General features: G+C 50.5%; 1 protein-coding gene across 1 annotated transcript in view; it reads right to left on the bottom strand.

The window, feature by feature from the left end:
• The window catches only part of LOC133126673 (IgGFc-binding protein-like), a 29,421-nt gene extending 11,709 nt beyond the window's left edge, over window positions 1–17,712 (bottom strand). Inside the window, exons 1-15 of the mRNA XM_061239014.1 lie at window positions 17,502–17,712; window positions 15,670–16,043; window positions 14,452–15,031; window positions 13,380–13,972; window positions 12,633–13,197; window positions 11,417–11,985; window positions 10,453–11,020; window positions 9,732–9,928; window positions 9,030–9,171; window positions 7,673–7,977; window positions 6,408–6,969; window positions 5,267–5,850; window positions 3,493–4,060; window positions 2,486–3,069; window positions 1,729–2,260 (exon numbers count right to left, since the gene is read on the bottom strand). Coding sequence (XP_061094998.1) covers window positions 1,729–2,260; window positions 2,486–3,069; window positions 3,493–4,060; window positions 5,267–5,850; window positions 6,408–6,969; window positions 7,673–7,977; window positions 9,030–9,171; window positions 9,732–9,928; window positions 10,453–11,020; window positions 11,417–11,985; window positions 12,633–13,197; window positions 13,380–13,972; window positions 14,452–15,031; window positions 15,670–16,043; window positions 17,502–17,571 — 6,793 coding nt within the window. The 5' untranslated portion in view covers window positions 17,572–17,712. The remainder of the gene's footprint in view (window positions 1–1,728; window positions 2,261–2,485; window positions 3,070–3,492; window positions 4,061–5,266; window positions 5,851–6,407; window positions 6,970–7,672; window positions 7,978–9,029; window positions 9,172–9,731; window positions 9,929–10,452; window positions 11,021–11,416; window positions 11,986–12,632; window positions 13,198–13,379; window positions 13,973–14,451; window positions 15,032–15,669; window positions 16,044–17,501) is intronic.
• Between the last annotated feature and the right edge of the window lie 254 nt (window positions 17,713–17,966).

The raw sequence follows: 17,966 nt of genomic DNA, 5'->3' as shown, positions 1-17,966 counted from the left end.
GAAATGAGACTACAGGACCAGAACAGGGTAGGCAGCCCTGCTGAAATAAACCAGATTTAGATCTGCCTTCCACTTCAATACCCCTTAAGGAAAGTCTTGTTTAATTAGGGCTGGTGTTACCCTTCACATGTATATCAAATTGATTGGAGAACACAGGCAAATTGGTACCCTTCAGAAAACACTTCTTGAAAGACTTGGTTGCTTGTGTCACATTACAGGTGCTGGAGTATGTTTTCAGTAACTATGTACCCACATCGAAAGTTGAGTGTCTGGTTACAATTGGTTGTCTGTCGTAACCAAACAAACTAGACTCACCTTTCGATGTAGCTGGAGAAACAAATTAGGCAGGGATTTCTGTTAACAAAATAAGTTCCATAAACACCTAAGAATTTGTGTATGGCACCCTGCTACATGCCTGCATCTGTCACTTTTGGTTGGAGCTAAGATCACATCCAGAAAGTCATTAGCCAGTATTTTATGCCACCGCATCATGGCTAAGAGGAGACTAATCACCAAGGCTCAGGTACTGTAAACTCCACTTGGGTAAGCTGCCAAATGTACTGTATGTTTAGGATTTTAAAGATTTACAAGCGAATCAGGTGCTGGTATGGAACCAAGTGAAAACCAATTATTTGAAAAATATTGTAGTGATAAAAGAATGACTCAGTACAAGCATCGCTATCAGGAAGCACACCCTGAATCATATTAGCACAGCTTATCGTTACCAATTAAAATATTTGCCAATTGCGTGACTGACCACTTCAGAAGGCTTGTGCAATACAGTTGATATCTTGTTTAAAAAGCCAGCAACAGACCAACATCCAATATACAGCATGGCCTAAATAAAGAATGTTGATTATACATAGTTTAAATAATTGTATGGTATAAACCTAAAATATGAACCTAGCATAGGTTTGCACAGACTACAAAGTGCAGAGTACATCGTTGCTCCTGTGCACAAGCAGAATTGTTGGTCATGTCAAACATTTGTAGCAACCAAATTTAGGCATCGCAAAATTGTAGTCCAAGTACAGGCACTCTAAATCCGAACATGAGATACTCGGCGCAGATGCTGAGTTGACATACTGATTCAGCTTCTTCCTATAGTACAGCTGCAGTAGTTAGAAGACGTTTCATAAGCACAAGTATCAGTATAACCACAGCCAGCGCCACGTAAACACTCGACCGAGTCATGAAACTTCAGCCCACTAAACCAAGGGCAGTTCCAATTTGAGATAAGAAATGGCCGTTCTATGCTGTAACACCCATCACTACATTGAATAATCTAGCATTTCAAGTTTGAAGTGGACTCCTGCCTGTGTAACTGCAATGATGCCCGACTTCAGGTCTGGTACCAAGCCAACATTACAGAACCAGAGAATCAGTAGACTTGATCATAATCTTTTAAACCATTACCACAGTAGACTAAACCAAACCATTCTAAAATAAGTATGTCTGCACCAATCCAAGATCAGGACTTTGGGGGACTAGAGGTTTAAGTCTCAGATTTGTAAAGGTTTCTCTTTTTGCATTGTGATCTTAATCAATACATACAACTACTGCGTAATCCTCTTGCACCCCTCCTTAACAGGCTGAAGTATTTCTGACACACCGAGGATCATCTGTAATGCAGTTTAAGCCCCTGCTAGGTGGAGGTTAGTGTAATTAACCCAGGGGCTGGCCCCATCTCTCCCACCCCCGACTCCCAACCCCAGGGGGCGCACTCACTGCACTGGGTGTCGTTCCTCCAGGGGGCGACCTGTACTCCTGCCTCCCTGCAGGCCGTAGCGTAGGCCTGCAGACTGTCACACAGCTGCTCCTGCTCCCCCCCGGACACACACAGGTCGTACAGGCAGTTGCTGTAGTAGCCAGTGGGGTCCACCAGGGGGTGGCAGGCGCCGAAGGCCCCCGACAGGGTGGTTATCAGGCCGCAGTGGCGGTCCGAGGTGTAGCGGGGCAACAGGGACACACACAGCGGGCAGTTATCCCCACATTCGTCACTGCAGTCTGAGCCCCAAGACTTTCCAGACACTGCCTCGGTGTTCGGCTGCCAGAGGTCGTCGCCGGGGAAACCGTTGTAGTTTCCACACAGGCCGTACGTCCTGTTCATGTAGGAGGCGGGGAGGCGGATCACTACGTGATTCCGTAGGTCGAAGGTCACCTGCACAGAGTTCAGCGCCTGAACGGTCAGGTAGTGGCCCTGCCGATACACCGTCAGGTTCACCACTGCGAATGGGAGAGCCTCCAGGACCTCACCCACCTGAGGAAGGAGAATGTAGAACATTAATTCCAAACTACCTCCCAAAAGACTGAATTAGTACAGACTTAAACTCAAATATAAATCAAAAAAAGATTAAATCTTCAGTCCAAATTTAGAATGCCCATCCAAGAACAGACAACTTGTCTGGAGCTGGCATGATTTAAATATTAAATAAAAAAACACCAGACTGATCATTCATTAGGGAAGAGCAGAATTTGGCATTACCACAACTTTGTCTGGATATTTTGGGCAGAGGATGAGCTCTAGCCCGTAAGCTTCCACACGGACCGCATGCATGGGCAGCAGGGTCAGGAGCGTGACGGTGAAGGGCACAGCATCCAGGCTGGAGTTGAGGGGGCCACACTGGGAGAGGGTGTAGTTGCATGTGCCGGGGAAGTGGAAGTCGCGTCCGTCAAAGGTGTGGTAGTGGGAGCGTCCGGCCAGGGAACAGTACCCGTACTCCCGCTTGGGGTAACAGCCCAGAAGGCCGTTCTGCACCTGGCAGTCTTCCTCTTCCGTGCAGAAGACCGGGTTACAGGCCACGGCCCCCCCAGCCTCACACACACAGCGCTCTCTGCAGGTCTGGAGGACGTCCCCCACCTGGAAGTATTCTTCCTGATGCACACACCCACAGTTCCCTGGCTGGACACAGAGGGAGCCGCTGAGCAGAAGGCTGGGTGGGCAGATGCAGTCCTCATAGCAGACACCAGGGGGCAATAGAGCAGCGTTGGAGGCAGGAGAGCCTTTGCAAGTGTTGTTGGGTGAAATTTGGCAGAGTTCATATACCATACCCTGTGGACATGTTTGCTCTGTAGAGAAGTAAAATCTCAAGTTAACAAAATTATCCTGATGTTCTAACCAAATGTTAATCTGGAAGGCAGCACTGTTTGGAAGGCAATTTAGTGTCAAGACAGTACTGCCATCTAGTGGCAATTAGAGAATGAAGGAAGCAAAAACAATTTAATTTCTAGAACTACTTGGAAGTCAAATCTCAGCAACCACTTAGTGAACCTAAATGTACAAATCAAAGAACTGATGAAAGCACAGCACGCCACTGCTGTACCCAATTTAGGAATGCAAAGCCAGTCGCCACCCTGCAGTGGAGCGAGCGAGGGCTTCAAAGCTCCATCACGCCGACGTGCCTTCACCTCCAGTGTAATTAAATCTGCATGAAAATCAATAGCAAACCGCGGCTGTGTGGGAGGGCCAGTGGCAGGCCTGCGCTCGCTCACCGCAGAAGCCGGGACTCCTCCAGTCGTAGATTTTCGCGTTTGCTTCCTGACAGGCGGCCACGTAGTTGCCGAGCGACCGGCACAGCGCCGAGCGGGCGCCCCCCTCCCGGCACAGGTCGCTGACGCAGGCGTTGTAGAACCTTCCGGGCTCCACCACGCCGTGGCAGACCCGGAAAGGTCCGGTGGCGTTGAGGAGCCCGCCGCAGGCGCTGGGGGAGGAGTACTCCTCCCGCTGTTTCGGGGAGCAGGTCGGACAGTCCCCCCCGCAGCTCTCCACACACCAGGGGAGGGCGCCGGTGTTCCAGCGCCGTACCAGCTCTGAGGGGCTCAGGGCCTGCCGGCCGCCGCGGCCCGCCATGTCGTCGCCAGGGTCCCCGTTGTAGTTCCCGCACAGGCCATAGGTGGCGCTGGCATACTTGCTGGACAGAGCGAGGTTCAAGCGCTCGCTGGCGTAGAGGGTGACAGACAGGCCGAAGTCAACCTGGAGGAGCGTGCGCAGGCCAGTGGCGTGCACAGTGACCCGGCCTCCATCCAGGGAGTATGGCATGTTTCGATGGAGACCGTCCACCTATGGGAAGAGCGTACCGGTCAAACAGTGTAACATGATTATTCACTGCATGAAGTTGAATGTGCTTGTGCATCACTAGGGTGTGTATTGGTATGCAGGCATCATTGTCATTGCATTTTATTTTTATTTTTTTTCACCCATTGGCAAAAAAAACAGCATACACAGGATGTTCAGACACAGTTAAGTGAATATGATTTAACTCAATTTCAACTGGCAAGAGCAAAAAATAAAATGAATCAATGCATGGTAAATTCAAAATTCATAAAAGGGAACTAAAATACAATGTTCTGTCACAGCCTGAAGCTGTAGGTAAAAAAGTGCTTCTGAACTAGGACAGTCGAAAAAAGCCTGCCGACCCAAATTCCAAAATACTTAATCATGCAAATGAATCATTTATTAGAGCAGTCCTGGTCCAGCTCCTGGGTGCTGGAGAGTGCTGTGCTACCTGCCAGGTTTGTGCCGTTGTTGGCATCACACACCCAGTCCTAATCCATAGGGGAGAAGGAGACCATTCAAAATGTGAGTCATTAAGTGCACCAGCCACTGAGCCTTCGCCTTGTTTGACACACAATGCTGACCCCCGTTTCCATGTGAACTTCAAAAGGAGAACAAATGCACCTAATCAACTTGCAGAGCTGGAGGAGAAGGAAAATGTAACACTGTTCTATAAGCTTGGTGCAAAAGTTTTGAATCAAAGTGTAAAGGCTCCACAATAAGGCAGTGTTGAGTATTTACCAAAACATTCATAAAGTCCTTTTGATAAGTTGGACAGTTAAAAAATAAAAATAAATAGAATGTGACAGTCTGTCAGACAGGCCCAAACTTGCCTGGTTTTACCCCCCCTCTAAATACTGCAGTGTGTAAGCTTAACTCCAATCACCCAATCGTGTTGAGGCAGATAGCTTTGTTTTGGGCAGCAGGATAAGTAGTGTTAAATGGCAGACTAATCTGCTTACAATGTACCTTATAATCACATATTCCCACCTTTTGTAAAAACATGGCAGAGTTCAATCAAACATGGTTAGGCAATGGGTCATAGCATTGTCCTAGGATTACAGTGTTGTCAGGAATACAATTCCAAAATGGGGGGGGGGGGGGGCAGTAAATGTGTAAACTGCATTCAGGAAACAAGGCAGTGGATAAATGGTCCTACACAAATCTGCTGCAGAAGTCAGCGTAGCTCACTTGCAGGAGCCGGGCACTCACCTTAACCTGTCCGTTATTTTGTCCGCTGATCTCCACAGTAATGTTGTACACCGTGACCACCACCGTCAGAGGGGATTGGGCGTCGCCGGAGTTCTGCACCTGCACCACAAACGGGGCGAGGCCGCCCACCCCGGGGCACAGGCCAGCCAGCCTGTACCCACAGCTGCCCCGGAAGAGGAAGGCGCACCCGTCGAAGGTGTGGAAGTGCGCCCCGCTCTCCAGGGCGCAGTAGGCCAGGCGGTGCGGCAGGCAGGCGCGCACCCCGTCCCGCAGGCCGCAGGAGGCCAGGGGCCCGCAGGAGGACGGGCTGCAGCGGGCGGGCCCCCCGGGGGCCTCGCAGACACAGGTCTCCGTGCACGCCTCGTCTGCCCAGAAGGGCTGGTCCCGGCGGTGGTACGAGCCCTGGTGGAGGCAGCCGCAGCTGGGGGCCGGCACGCAGCCATCCACCTCGTACAGGAAGCCCTCGTCACAGCGACACGTCTCCGTGCAGGGCAGCGCGCAGGCCGAGGGGGCGGGGTCTCCGCAGGTGGCGTGGCAGGCAGAGCCGCACAGCTCGTAGTGGCTGTGCTCCGGGCACTGGGCAGCTGGGGCACAGGGAGGCAGTTAGGCAAGTGTTTAATGTTCTCATTCACATGGACTGAACTTCAAAAGCATTATAAATCTGTCCCATCACATGACACGCTACTTTGCAGGCCAATGCCAAACATTTGATGGCAGTCTGTTGTACTGTAGGTACAGGAGCAGTGGATGAAGGTAAACAAGCCAAGCCAGAAATGCAGTACTATGACAAATTTTAGCCAATGGTGCCCTCTGAAAGTATAGGAATGGCAAAAATAAATTTGTCATCTTCCTACTGAAGGCATTTGGTGAGACAAGTAAATTGAACAGGTTTGGTCATCTTCACCAACCTCCAAAATTAAAATTACATGGCAAGTTCCAATAGTGAATAACCATACACAGTGATGGGGAGTGAACACGAAGCAAGTGCATTTGACAACATTAGTCCACTCAACCCTTTATTTGAACTTGCCATCTTAAAAAGGCACTCATTTTACTACAGACAAGCCACCCGCCTCCTAGTCTGTGGCCTGTCGTAAAAGAGGCTTGATTGACCACGCTCCCGATAAGCAGCAATACGCACAACAGAAAGTGCTGTTCCTCCAGCCTCGGATCTGCACCCAGGCGGACTGGCAGGCGGTGGTGTAGGACTGCAGGGCTTGGCACAGGAAATCCAGGTCCAGCTGACGGACGCAGTGATGTCGCGCGCACAGCTTCCCATACGTGCTGGGGTCCACGAGAAGACGGCAGCTGATGAAGGGGCTGGACTCGGACCAGAGCATGATGCGCATGATGACGTCGTACTCCGCGTCGGCGTCCAGCTGGATGCCCTTCTCCTCCGAGCAGTCCGAGCACTCCGCCGCGCACGAGTCGTCGCCCTCGTCCAGCCTCCAGCTCCACCCGAAAGCCACCTCTTCTGCCACAGCGCCCTCTGGAGTCAGGAGGTCGTCGGCACTGTCGCCGTTGTTGTCACCGCACAGGCCACACACACCCGAGGAGTTTCGGGGGAGGTCCACCTGCACGTACTGGGCCCTGTTGTACTTCAAGGAAAGGCCAATGGTCGTGTTCATGACCATGAAGAGGCCGCTCTGGTGGATGTGGGCTTCATGGAGCGTCACCGGCAAGTACTTTTTCTGCCCATTCACCTTGAAGGAACCATAAAAGAAGTCACCCAGAGTGCAAAAGCCTTTAGACCAGACTTCACAGAACAGAACTCTGAACACCCTGCCTCACCTTAAAATCAGCAGCCAGTTTGCACCCAAGTTGCAATTTCTGCTCTTAACTCATTGGGAAGCAACAGGTTTTATATTGTACCGTTAACCCAAATTGCCCAATCTCCCAGTATGTTCCATGGCTTTGTATAATGGTCAGATGGGCCGAGGGTACATAGGAGTTGATACTAGTAGCAGAAACGCAGACTTTAAAACTGCATTCATGACATTTTGGAGAGCGCTGGCCTCCTGGTGTTATAAATGTACCAGAGCCTTAATGGGGTTTGCCCATCTGAATTCATGTTGCATCAAAAGCAAGTAACTAAGCATTAAAGCATCACCACTGCCTTGGCGCTGGAAAAGAAAGGCTGATCAGGCAGGCGAAACTACCTGACTGCCAACTACCTGAGCTGCTTTTCAACTGAAAGCCATCTGTCAATCAACCCCACGGAACGCAAGCCTGCCGCAAACTCAATTATAAAGTATAAATTCCCTGCACAATGAAAGTACAACCCGTTTCACAAAGCCGATTGGACAGAGGGGAAGGCAGGGACCATGGACCACTGCACCATTAAGGCCATCCAACTGATTTTAAGAAATGGCAAAAACAAGCCACCCACACACACAGGGAACTTACCCATACAGAAGCGTCCCCTGGTTTAAGGACGATGTGGTGTTGAGACAAGTGGACTGTAATGGTCTTCAGGGCAGCAAAGCTGTCCAGGCTTTTCTCAATCAGGACAGAGAAGGGGGGAGGCGAACTCCCCTTGCTACTCCCCTCCCACCTCTTGGCCAGAATGTAGGTGCAGTTGCCATGGAAGTCGAAGACTGTCCCATCGAAGGTGGAGAAGTGGGATCCGCCCAACACCCAACAGCTGGACACTGTGCGGGTGGAGTTCGAGGCACAGGGGGCTCCTGGCAGACAAATGCTGGGATCCACACCTGGAGAAACAACATCCAATCACAACAAGGCCCCTCCCCCATACAGAACAGAGGGTCAGCGGGAACATTAACCAGCAGAGTGAATTTAATCAGTGAGAGGGGCGCTCAAGCCCATTCTCCCCGGTCCGCATTAACGTTTGTACCAGTCTGTTTATTTAAATCCAAGATTAATGGAGTGTGCTTTAGCCATTCAGAGGGGGCACCGAGCACAGCTTGCCCATTAATGCCTCGGTGTTGTAGCGCCGGGCCCGTTTTCACACGCTCGGGTGCTCCAATGTTATATTGCCACGGCCATTCCAGCGTGCTTGGGCGCTCCCAATTTACTGGGAGCAAGTAAACGCCGACGCATTCAAAACGGTCAGAAGTGTACAGTGACTGCATTCGACAAACTGCGAATCTGGAAGAGATGAGCTAGTGTGAGCAAAATTATAAACGCAAGATGGAGGTGGACAGTGAGGATTCCATGCTCATCATCAACAGGCTCAGCAACTGCTCCCCCTCAGTCCAGCCCACACTGGCAGCCAGAGGCAGATTCCAGTTTTACAGGCCCGGTTTACAGAGGGCCAGGAGAAGGACTAGACCACAAGCAGGGTAGCCTCTTAAGCACAAACCAAGACCCAAGATCAGTCTGCCAGTTTCAGTTGCATGTGCTTTTAGGAGAAAATGACTAATAACAGCCCATTGCAAAGCAAACAGTCATAACTGCACAGGAACAAAAGCAGCATCGCACGCTTGAAGCCTCAAGGCTGTTTCACTGTACTGGGGAAATCCCATTACACACCCAAACTGACTTCCTATTCCTGATCATTTCAAGAATTATTTTTTTTCACCATTTTCAAGCTCAGCATGATTGCCTTTTGGGTTGGGATGATGGCAATTGCATTGGTGGGTGGTTTGGGAATCAGTTGACGGCCTTTTTCCTAATTATTTTGGAAAAGCCATTACAAGAACCGGCCTGTAAAAGGCCCTACAGGAATAACGGCTGAATTGTGCAGAACAGGTGTACACTACGTCACCGACGGGGCGATCTGGCCGAGCGAGCGCACACTTACTGTTCTGAACACACGCCGTGGAGCCGTTAAGGAGGCCACACCCCCAGCCCTTGGGACAGGCTGCTGACTCACACCACAGAGTTCCTGGACTGGAGCAGTGGCACCGTGTCGTACACCCTGCGGCCCAGGACGCCTCTCCCAGCTGCAGACGACATGAGTCAGACACCCCCACCCCCTCCGCCAGCTCAAAAAACAAAACTCAACTGCCACAGAGAGCAAACACCCCCCCAGAGAACAGATTAGGAAATCTTTTGTTTGAGCGGAGTCATAAATAACAGGACAAAGGGCCTTGTGGGCACCCCCTCCCCCACCCCGACCCACTCCTTTCCTGTACAACACAGGGACCACGTTCATTAATTAGTCCTGGGAATTAATCCAGGCAACAGCTTTGCAACAAGCAGGTTACTAGCCAATGGAAGAGCAGGGAGAACCACAAGGAGGTGGAAAGCGATGTCTAGCTCCGCCCCTAAGCTCAGGACATACACCAAAGACAGAGCAAGCAGAGTGAAGGTGCTTTCACCACCGCTGACAGCCATGCCTAGTGAAGCCGAAAACAGGTAGAATTGCTTTGGAGAAAATAAATCCCATTTCAGTTCATGGCTCAACTGAAAATGACTGAATTAGTAGACTTTCAAATGCACCAGATTCTTGAATACAACCATTAAGAGTCCAGTTCTTGATACAACATACGACAGCACCCACCTCATAATAGCGGCCATCTTGGAAGCAGCCACAATCAGCTGGCTTGACGCAGCGGTCCACAGTAAGCTGGAAGCCTGGGTCACACCGGCAGCCCTCACCCCGGGATGCCTGGCAGACCTCATGGGAAATGTTGGAGCAGGTCACGGCACAGAGGTCCACACAAACGCTGTAGTGGGAGTTAGCTGTGCATCCAAGAGCTGGAGGAAAGTGAATAGCAGAACCAAACTCCATTTCAGCATTCAACGGGACCTTTGAACAGCAGTGTTGAGGCCCCAGTTTGCTGGTTATTGTCAAACTAAATTTAGGTTTCAATGAACAAAAGCAGGCAAGGTCAGCTTTGAGCTAAAATAAGCAATTCCATCTGAGGGCTTCTGAATTTTGATTCCTTTTTAACCTTAATTTGAGTTGCATTTTGAACTGTAAAACATTGAAACTTTGTAATTTGTCATTTCATACATTCACTAAGCACTTAAACATTTTTACTTAAGTAGACCTACTTATTCATGCAATTATCTAATCAGCCAATTGTGTCAGCACATGCAGATACGGGCCAGGAGCTTCAGTTAATGTTCACATCAACCATCATAACAAGAAAAAAAAAAAAATTTGATCAAGTGACTGACTGGAATGATTTTCAGTAACAAGCTTCTCTATAATATATGTAAACCAATTGACCCAAAGCTCTTTCTGTGGCATACTGGAGGCCGGCACATATACTCACAGCAGAAGGTCTCATTCCTCCAGGTCTTAACGACTGCCCCAGCCAAATGGCAGGCGAGCGTGTAGGCTTGTAGGCTGCTGCAGAACTGGTCCGGGTCCCCACGGGAAATGCACAGGTCGTACACGCAGTCCTCCACATGGGGCAGGGGGTCCACCACAGACTGGCAGGCCCTGAAGGGCCCGTCGGGGGCAGAGAGCAGGCCGCAGTGCCGCTCCGTCCGGAAGCGGGCAGCCTCAGTCACGTTACACACGGGACAACCTGACACGCCACAACCCTCCACACAGTCCGCGTCCAGGCCCGGAACCTTCCACGACGCCCCGAGGGCGGTGAGGTCGGAGGTCAGGTTGCCATGGCGGAGCCGGAGGTCATTGGCGGGGTCACCGTCGAAGTCGCCGCACAGGCCACACAGGCGGCCAGCGTAACCGTGGGGAACGGCCAACTGCACAAAGTTCTGCAGGTCGTAGGCCAGAACGATGCCCGCATCGGCCTCCACCTGGACTCTCAAGCCTCGATGAAGGACTCGGAGCGGACCAAGCTGAGCGGGTAGGTTCTGCAGGACGCCATTCACCTGACGGGGAGAGGATTAATAAAACAAACGATCCATCAGGCTTGACATTGCATCAGTATTGCACACAGGCAACCAAAACCCAAACCATTGTTCCAGACTGAATACAATAGAATATAAAAATCACAAGAACATGGCCCTCAAAATCCATTTGAATATAAATACTAGAAAAAAAAGAAAAAGAGCATGTAAATTAAAGCAGACTTGTAATGAATGACACATCTTGTGGAGGAAGAGGTCTGAAACAAGATGTCCCTCAAATCAATCTCGGCTATATAGATTTCCCATTTTAATTAACATGCAGCATATCTGAATGTAGGGAGAAGGATCCATTTGTTACATCCCATCAATAACCCGGTCAACCATGGCGACCGGTCAGTCATCCATCGTGGGCCCTACCTCGACTTTTCCCCTTTGGCCCGGGGCCAGGGTCAGGTTCATGCCGTAAATCTGCAGGTGAAGCCGCCCGCGCTGGAAGTGGAGGGAGAAGGCGGCAGCACTGCGATTAGCCTCGCTCGCGTTGCACATTTGCGCCAGCACGTAACGGCACGTTCCGCGGAGGTCAAAACCTCGCCCGTCGAAGGTGTGTAGGTGCAGGCCCCGAAACAGAGTGCAGCTGGCCGAGCCCGGGGCTGAGTAGCACCCGCGGGTGGCCTTGCGGACGCCGCACTGCGTGCCGATGGGGCACGTGGCGTTCCTACAGACCGCCGGGCCGCGGCCTTTGCAGGTGCACTCCTCCAAGCAGTGCTCTTCGGGGAAGAACAGGGCCCCAGCCATGTGGTAGACACCGTCGTGCAGGCAGCCGCACTCTGACTCGGGGACACACTCCGCCCCACTGAGGAAGAAACCTGGAAGGCACTCGCACCCCTCCTGGCACACGGAGGCGTGCGGGCTGGGCGGGTCGGTGCACGTGCGCTGTCCAGGGGGCGAGCACAGCGCGTATTGGCTGTTGGCGGGGCACGACATGTCTGCAAGAGAGGGGATGAGTTCAGGAAGATGGAACTACTGCTGCCCACACTGCAAAAACAAAGTCAAATCAGTAAACACCAAGTGCCCCATTCCCATTACTTTTCTAAATAGTCAAGAGGAGTTTTACCAATTTAAAGATGGATGCAAATTGGTTATGCAATAACATTCAAGTCATTACATAACCAAGTAAAATTACCTTTGAACCAGGAAAACTCCATTAAGATCAAAATATTTTACAAGCAGGAACAGGATACATCAACCAATTCTCCAAAGCTGGGTAGGGTGGGGTAAATGAGCAGTTGGACATTTCCAACTTAATTTAAAAAAAAACATCCCAGTCTCAAATCTGAAGCACAGGGCTGCCCTGGAAACATACCATCCTGAACGTTCACTTCAAACCTAAATTGGCACACGCAATTCTACCAAAGAGCAGCTCAACAAATCTAGGTGTTGAAGTGAACATTTAGGTTTGAATGAAAGCCTACCAGACAATCTCAAAGAACAGGATTGGGCAGCCTAGCCGAATGCTGAACGCAAATGCAACACCATGGAAAACCAAAGATATTCTATTTCCACCCACCTCCTAAAAATCAGCGCATTCAGGCAATTAAACATTTAACACGTGCGGGTAAAGACGCAAACTCACTGCAGAAGTGCGAGGACCTCCAGCTGTGCACCTCCACTCCGGTGTCCTGGCAGGCCGCCACGTAGGCGCCCAGAACCCGGCACAGCACGGGCATGCTGCCGTTGTTCAGAAAGACATCCTGGATGCAGTTCTCGAAGGAGTCGGCAGGGTCGACCGATTCATGGCAGTCCCCGAAGGGCCCATCGGGGTTCATTAGCATCCCGCAGATCTCTCCGGCTGACAGGTGCAGCCTCATCTCGCCCGGACAGTGAGGCCGGTCGGAATGGACCACGTCCGTGCAGCCGTCGACCGCGCCCGTCTTCCAACGAGTCAGATATTCGGAGGTGCCCACACCGTGACCCGTCGGGGGGGTGAGGTCATCGGTTCTGTTTCCATTGAAATTCCCACAGATGCCACAGGTGGCACCAGAGAAGCTTCTGGGTAAGGCCACGGTCACAAGGTGGTTCCAGTTGTAAGTCAACAGGAGCCCAAAATCGCTCTCCACATACAGGGAAAGGCCGGTCTTGTAGATTTTCACCTTGCCCCAGCTCAGCACAGTGGGAAGACTCACAAAAATGCCATTGACCTGAAATGGAGCAATACAACCCAGTACTGCATCAGCATTTTTTGTAGATGAATCCAAAATACAATCCTTTCCATTAGCTTAGGTGAACAGCATTTCATATACATGCCTTCATTCCAGAGAATTGCTAGTTTAGAATACAATTAAGTTTTAATTATAATTAAAACTGATGAGAATCAACTTACCACAACCCCGTCCTCCACCTCCCAGGAGACTTTGATCTCATAGCCATGCAACTGCACTCTGAGCATTTTGGAGAAGGACTCCACGGCCCCCGTCCTTTCGTTCTCCACCTCGATGTTGAAATCAGGCAGGGACGCCACAACGGGGCAGTGCGCCGCCAGAAGGTACACGCAGTCCCCTTCGAAATCGAAGCGCCGGCCGTCGAAGGTGGTGTAGTGGGGGTCCCCCTGAGCCAGGCAGAGGCCGAGCGCACCTTGGCGACAGCGCATGGCGCCGTCCCACAGCACGCACTTCTCGTCGTGTTCGCAGTGAGCACTGAGGCAGGAGACGTTCCTCGAGGCGGGGTCACAGGTGCAGTTCTGCTGGCACCGGTCAGCCCAGAAGACCTCGCTCTGCAGCCGGTAGACGCCCTGGTGGGTGCAGCCGCACCGGGCGGGCGGGACACAGGCTTGCCCACAGAACAGAAAGCCCGGGTCGCAGAGGCACGACTCTGCACAGCTAGGCTGGCAACGAGAGGGGGCATCAGGGTCCGCACAGGTCGCCGGGCACAAGGACCCACAGCTTTCATAGTGGCTGTGCTCAGGGCATGCCATGGCTGGAGGGTCAAGGAGGAAAAAAAAAAATCTATTTAGCCTCAGCTGCAATTTTAAACTCATTACAATTTCTGAGCAGCAGGAACAAAGCCAAATTTGAATATTTGTAGAAGAGGTTTAAAAAAAAAAAAAAAAAAAAACACTTGTTGCAATTCTTTTTGAGCATCAGAGCATTCAATGGGGCATCATGTGCAACCATTTTCTACAAGGTATGCATGCCCATAGTATGGGTGAATATTAGTGCCAGTATACCCTACCAGGTTTGAGTTTACCCAAAGTCTCGCAAAACCTTTCTTAAAGAAAATTAAGATTTCCATTTTCTTGAGATAATCTCATTCATAGGCCCCCATATGGGAACCCCTTGCCCCAGAATGCTAGTTGAGGGCAAACTAGCAGTTTGAGGCTACCTCTTCTCAGACCGATCCACTCAAACCAGCAGAAGGCCTGTTACACAGCAGCTCGTGTACAGAGGCATACTCACAGCAGTTGGCCAGCTCTCTCCAGGGAGAGACTCCGATTCCAGACGCCTGGCAGTAATCGGCAAAAGCCAGGAGGGCGCTGCAGGCCACCGCGGGGTCCCCCTTCAGAGTGCAGAGGTCAGCTTTGCAGGCGCGCACGTAGGGGGCAGGGTCGACGGTCTCGAGGCAGCTGGCGAAGGGGCCCTTCGGGTCCTGCAAGAGGCCGCACGCCCGCACCTCAGAGCTCGCGTCCGGCCGGGCCGGGTCACAGCGGGGGCACGAATCGCCGCAGTCGTCGCGGCACAGGCCGCCGGCCCCCGTCTTCCAGGAACGGGCGAACGCCACCACCGCCGCCTCGCGCTCGCCGACCGTGCCGTTCCCGTCGAGAGCCGGGAGGCCGTGGGCCGGGTCGCGGCCCGAGCCGCCGCACAGCCCGCACGCCGCGTCGGAGAGCTCCGGGCCCAGGCGCACCTCCAGACGCCGGAGCCAGTCGTACTTCAGCAGCAGGCCATCGCCGGCCTCCAAGACAACGCTCGAGCCCGTCGGGTACAGCCGCAGAGAGCCGCTCGGGTAGTAGGGCAGGCGGTACTTAAGTCCATTGACCTGCAGAGCCAAGACGGAACCTAGTTTGAACACTAAAACGCAAGCACCGTCATAGGAAACAGCCTGCCTGCAGAGCCAAGATGGAGGTGCAGGTTTCAACAGACAAGCAGCGCCACAAGCAAGAGGGTTGTGCAAGCTTCCAAATGAGCCCATTATTTTTTCCATGCGTATCCTTAAACTAGTTGCCATTAAATGCAAACACCAACTAATAATTTGTGGTGTGGATTGCAACAAGGGTACATTGAAGGCAAATTTGAAATGCCAAGACTTACATTTAAGAATCTTAGCATACATGGCAGCCCCTTGATGGATTACACAGAGAAGACTAAAAATATGGATTTAAGGGAGCATGCCAATAACCAGCACAATGAGATTCAACAAATAGCAAGACTGACTCCAGAGCAAACTAATGCTTGTTCAAACGCATCCAATACTCCAGCTAGCCAGGTGAGGACAATCTAGATAATGTACCACATTTCTTATCCAAATTACTTGACCAATCCGCCAGTTTTACTAAACCTCATTCAGCTGGAAACCGTGAAGCTTAATATTAAAAACATTTGAGGCAGCCAGTATGGGTTGCCTGGCATGTGCAATTCCTGCAAGTTGTAGAACCGCCTGTCACCCCCCCCCCTTACCCAGACTTGCTGCAGCTCCCCTTTCACAATGGCAATGTTAAAGCCCTGAAGTCTGACGAGGACCCTGTCGAAGGCATCGGCTGTGGCATTGGTTGTAGGTTCGCCCTTGGCTTCTGTACGGTTTTCAGCCGGGGTCACCCAGGCGATCTGCACTTCGACGGGGACAGAGACATTGGAAGAGGCATGGCAGGGGACTCGAACAAAGGTGTAATTGCAGGTGCCGTGGAAGTCAAAGGCCCTGCCAGCGAAGGTGTGGAAATGCCAGTTCCCCCAGGCTGAACAGAGCCTGGTTTTGGACAAGCACACTGGCTGGCCATCCCGGACAACGCAGGCCTGGTTGTGGTCACAGTTCTGCCCGTCACATGGGTCCTTAGCTACAAGGGCACAGAACAGGGTTTGAAATAAATAAATTCCTCCCAAGTAAATTTTGCCCTCAAAGTAAAGGATTCACACATTTGACAATTCTGCTGCCATGAAAGGCACAATAAGTAAACCTTGACATTCTGAAGTTTTACATTGGCAAAACTGACCAGAAACTAAGTGGCATTTTCAGCTTTGTTCAGTCGACAGTGCCTAGCCTTAGCTTTACCATAACAGGCGGGCACACATCAGATGCGCTGGGGCCACACCACATCAAATCTGTGCCAAAGTCTTAAGACTTCAAAAGCTGGAAATTCCCCCAGGAAAGGATCTAAAGTAGTACAATATCACCCAAGCCTCATTGGTCAGTGTCAAACAGCCCAGAAAACAGGCCAGAGCATGTGGCCCATTACCAGAGATTCACAACAGCAAGCACAAGGGATCAATAGGCATAAACCAAACCCGGAAGAGGCTCTTGAATTTACATTCATATGTTATCAAAGACAGGAAGGGGTGGTGAAACTGATGGCGGCATCAGACAGAAACTAATAGTGAAAGGGGGTGGGGTGCAGTTGTGGGGAACTGAAGCTAAAGAAACTACAAAATGACTGAATAGAGCAATGCAAAAGCACTTCTGTACAGTGTTTACAATGTTTATACTGTAACAGATTCAAGCAACAAAAAGGTTAAACACTAGCAGGTGTTGCACTCGTGCCTTCATGGCAACCCCAGCAAACAAAACGGTCAACTGACATGGAGTCCTGAAACCATTACAAGCAGGCTCAGAAAAGGTTAACCAATGAGTTTCAGTTACAAATGCATGAATACTAAGAGGGGAACCGTGCAAAAAGGCAACTACAACCAGGAAACTAGCTTCACGCAGATCAAAATAATTTTCTAGTTTGACACCGTACCAAGCAATGGTTTATCCTTTGACAAGGATTACATCACTTCAATTTGAGATTGCGAAATAAATCTAGCAATGCTGGCTTCGCGCCAAGAGGTTCGGGAGGGATGAAACCCCAACGCACCGAACTCCGTGTATACGGCAGAGTATGAATTCTGAAGAGTCAGTCTCAAGTATACAAGATGCAACCCCCGACCTCCATACATGGCACAGCAAATGCAACACCCGCTCATAGCAGGAGTAACTCACTGAGCAGTGTCTATACTCAAAGCCTACAGGAGTGTATGAGGGTAGTGAGAAATGACACAGGCAGGATCATATTTGTCAAAGTACTCACGATGAAATGGTAATGAATGCATGTGCCAACAATGGTATAAAAAGTGCCAGTTTACGAAGATATAAATTTAAAGCAGCAGATTGCTCAAAACCTCGGTAATCGTAACGGCGCAACTAAGCAGATTTACACGAGTTCAATATATTAATTGGCCTACATTTAAATTTTAAATGTTATAACAAAACCGCCATCAGTAGCTTAGGATAATTAAGGCCCAAGCGCAATACTCACCAAAACCCATGTGGATGGACGCGCAAAACGTCAACAGATACAGCAACATTACTGTGAAAACAAAATGCATAAAATAACCATATGTTAAAACGATTAAGGGTCCAAGTTCACTGTATGCATGTAGAGGGACGCGGTCTATGAATTCACAAATAAACGCAGCTCAAACCAAAAGTCAGGAAACACTAATGACCGCATTCATTTAAACGGGCTGTCATCAGATTGCATCCCTTTATTTGCCCATCGAGATCAATTAAATCTGAGTGTCGGAAGCCACCACAGGTGAAACGAATTGCCTGCAGCTCATGACGCTACTCTTTCAATGAAATGTACAGGTACTACAAGCCTGACAATGGAACTAAAGGGGTAAACTAATCAATGTCACTATGTGCTGTTAAAACGAAACGTATTGCACCCTACGACAATAATACACATTTTGTATCATGGCTTATCACAATTAAAAATCTT

This window comes from Conger conger, chromosome 1 (assembly GCF_963514075.1).
Source record: "Conger conger chromosome 1, fConCon1.1, whole genome shotgun sequence".
NCBI lineage: Eukaryota > Metazoa > Chordata > Actinopteri > Anguilliformes > Congridae > Conger > Conger conger.
Note: the sequence above shows the minus strand (reverse complement) of the source record. Positions and strands in the feature narration are given on the sequence as shown.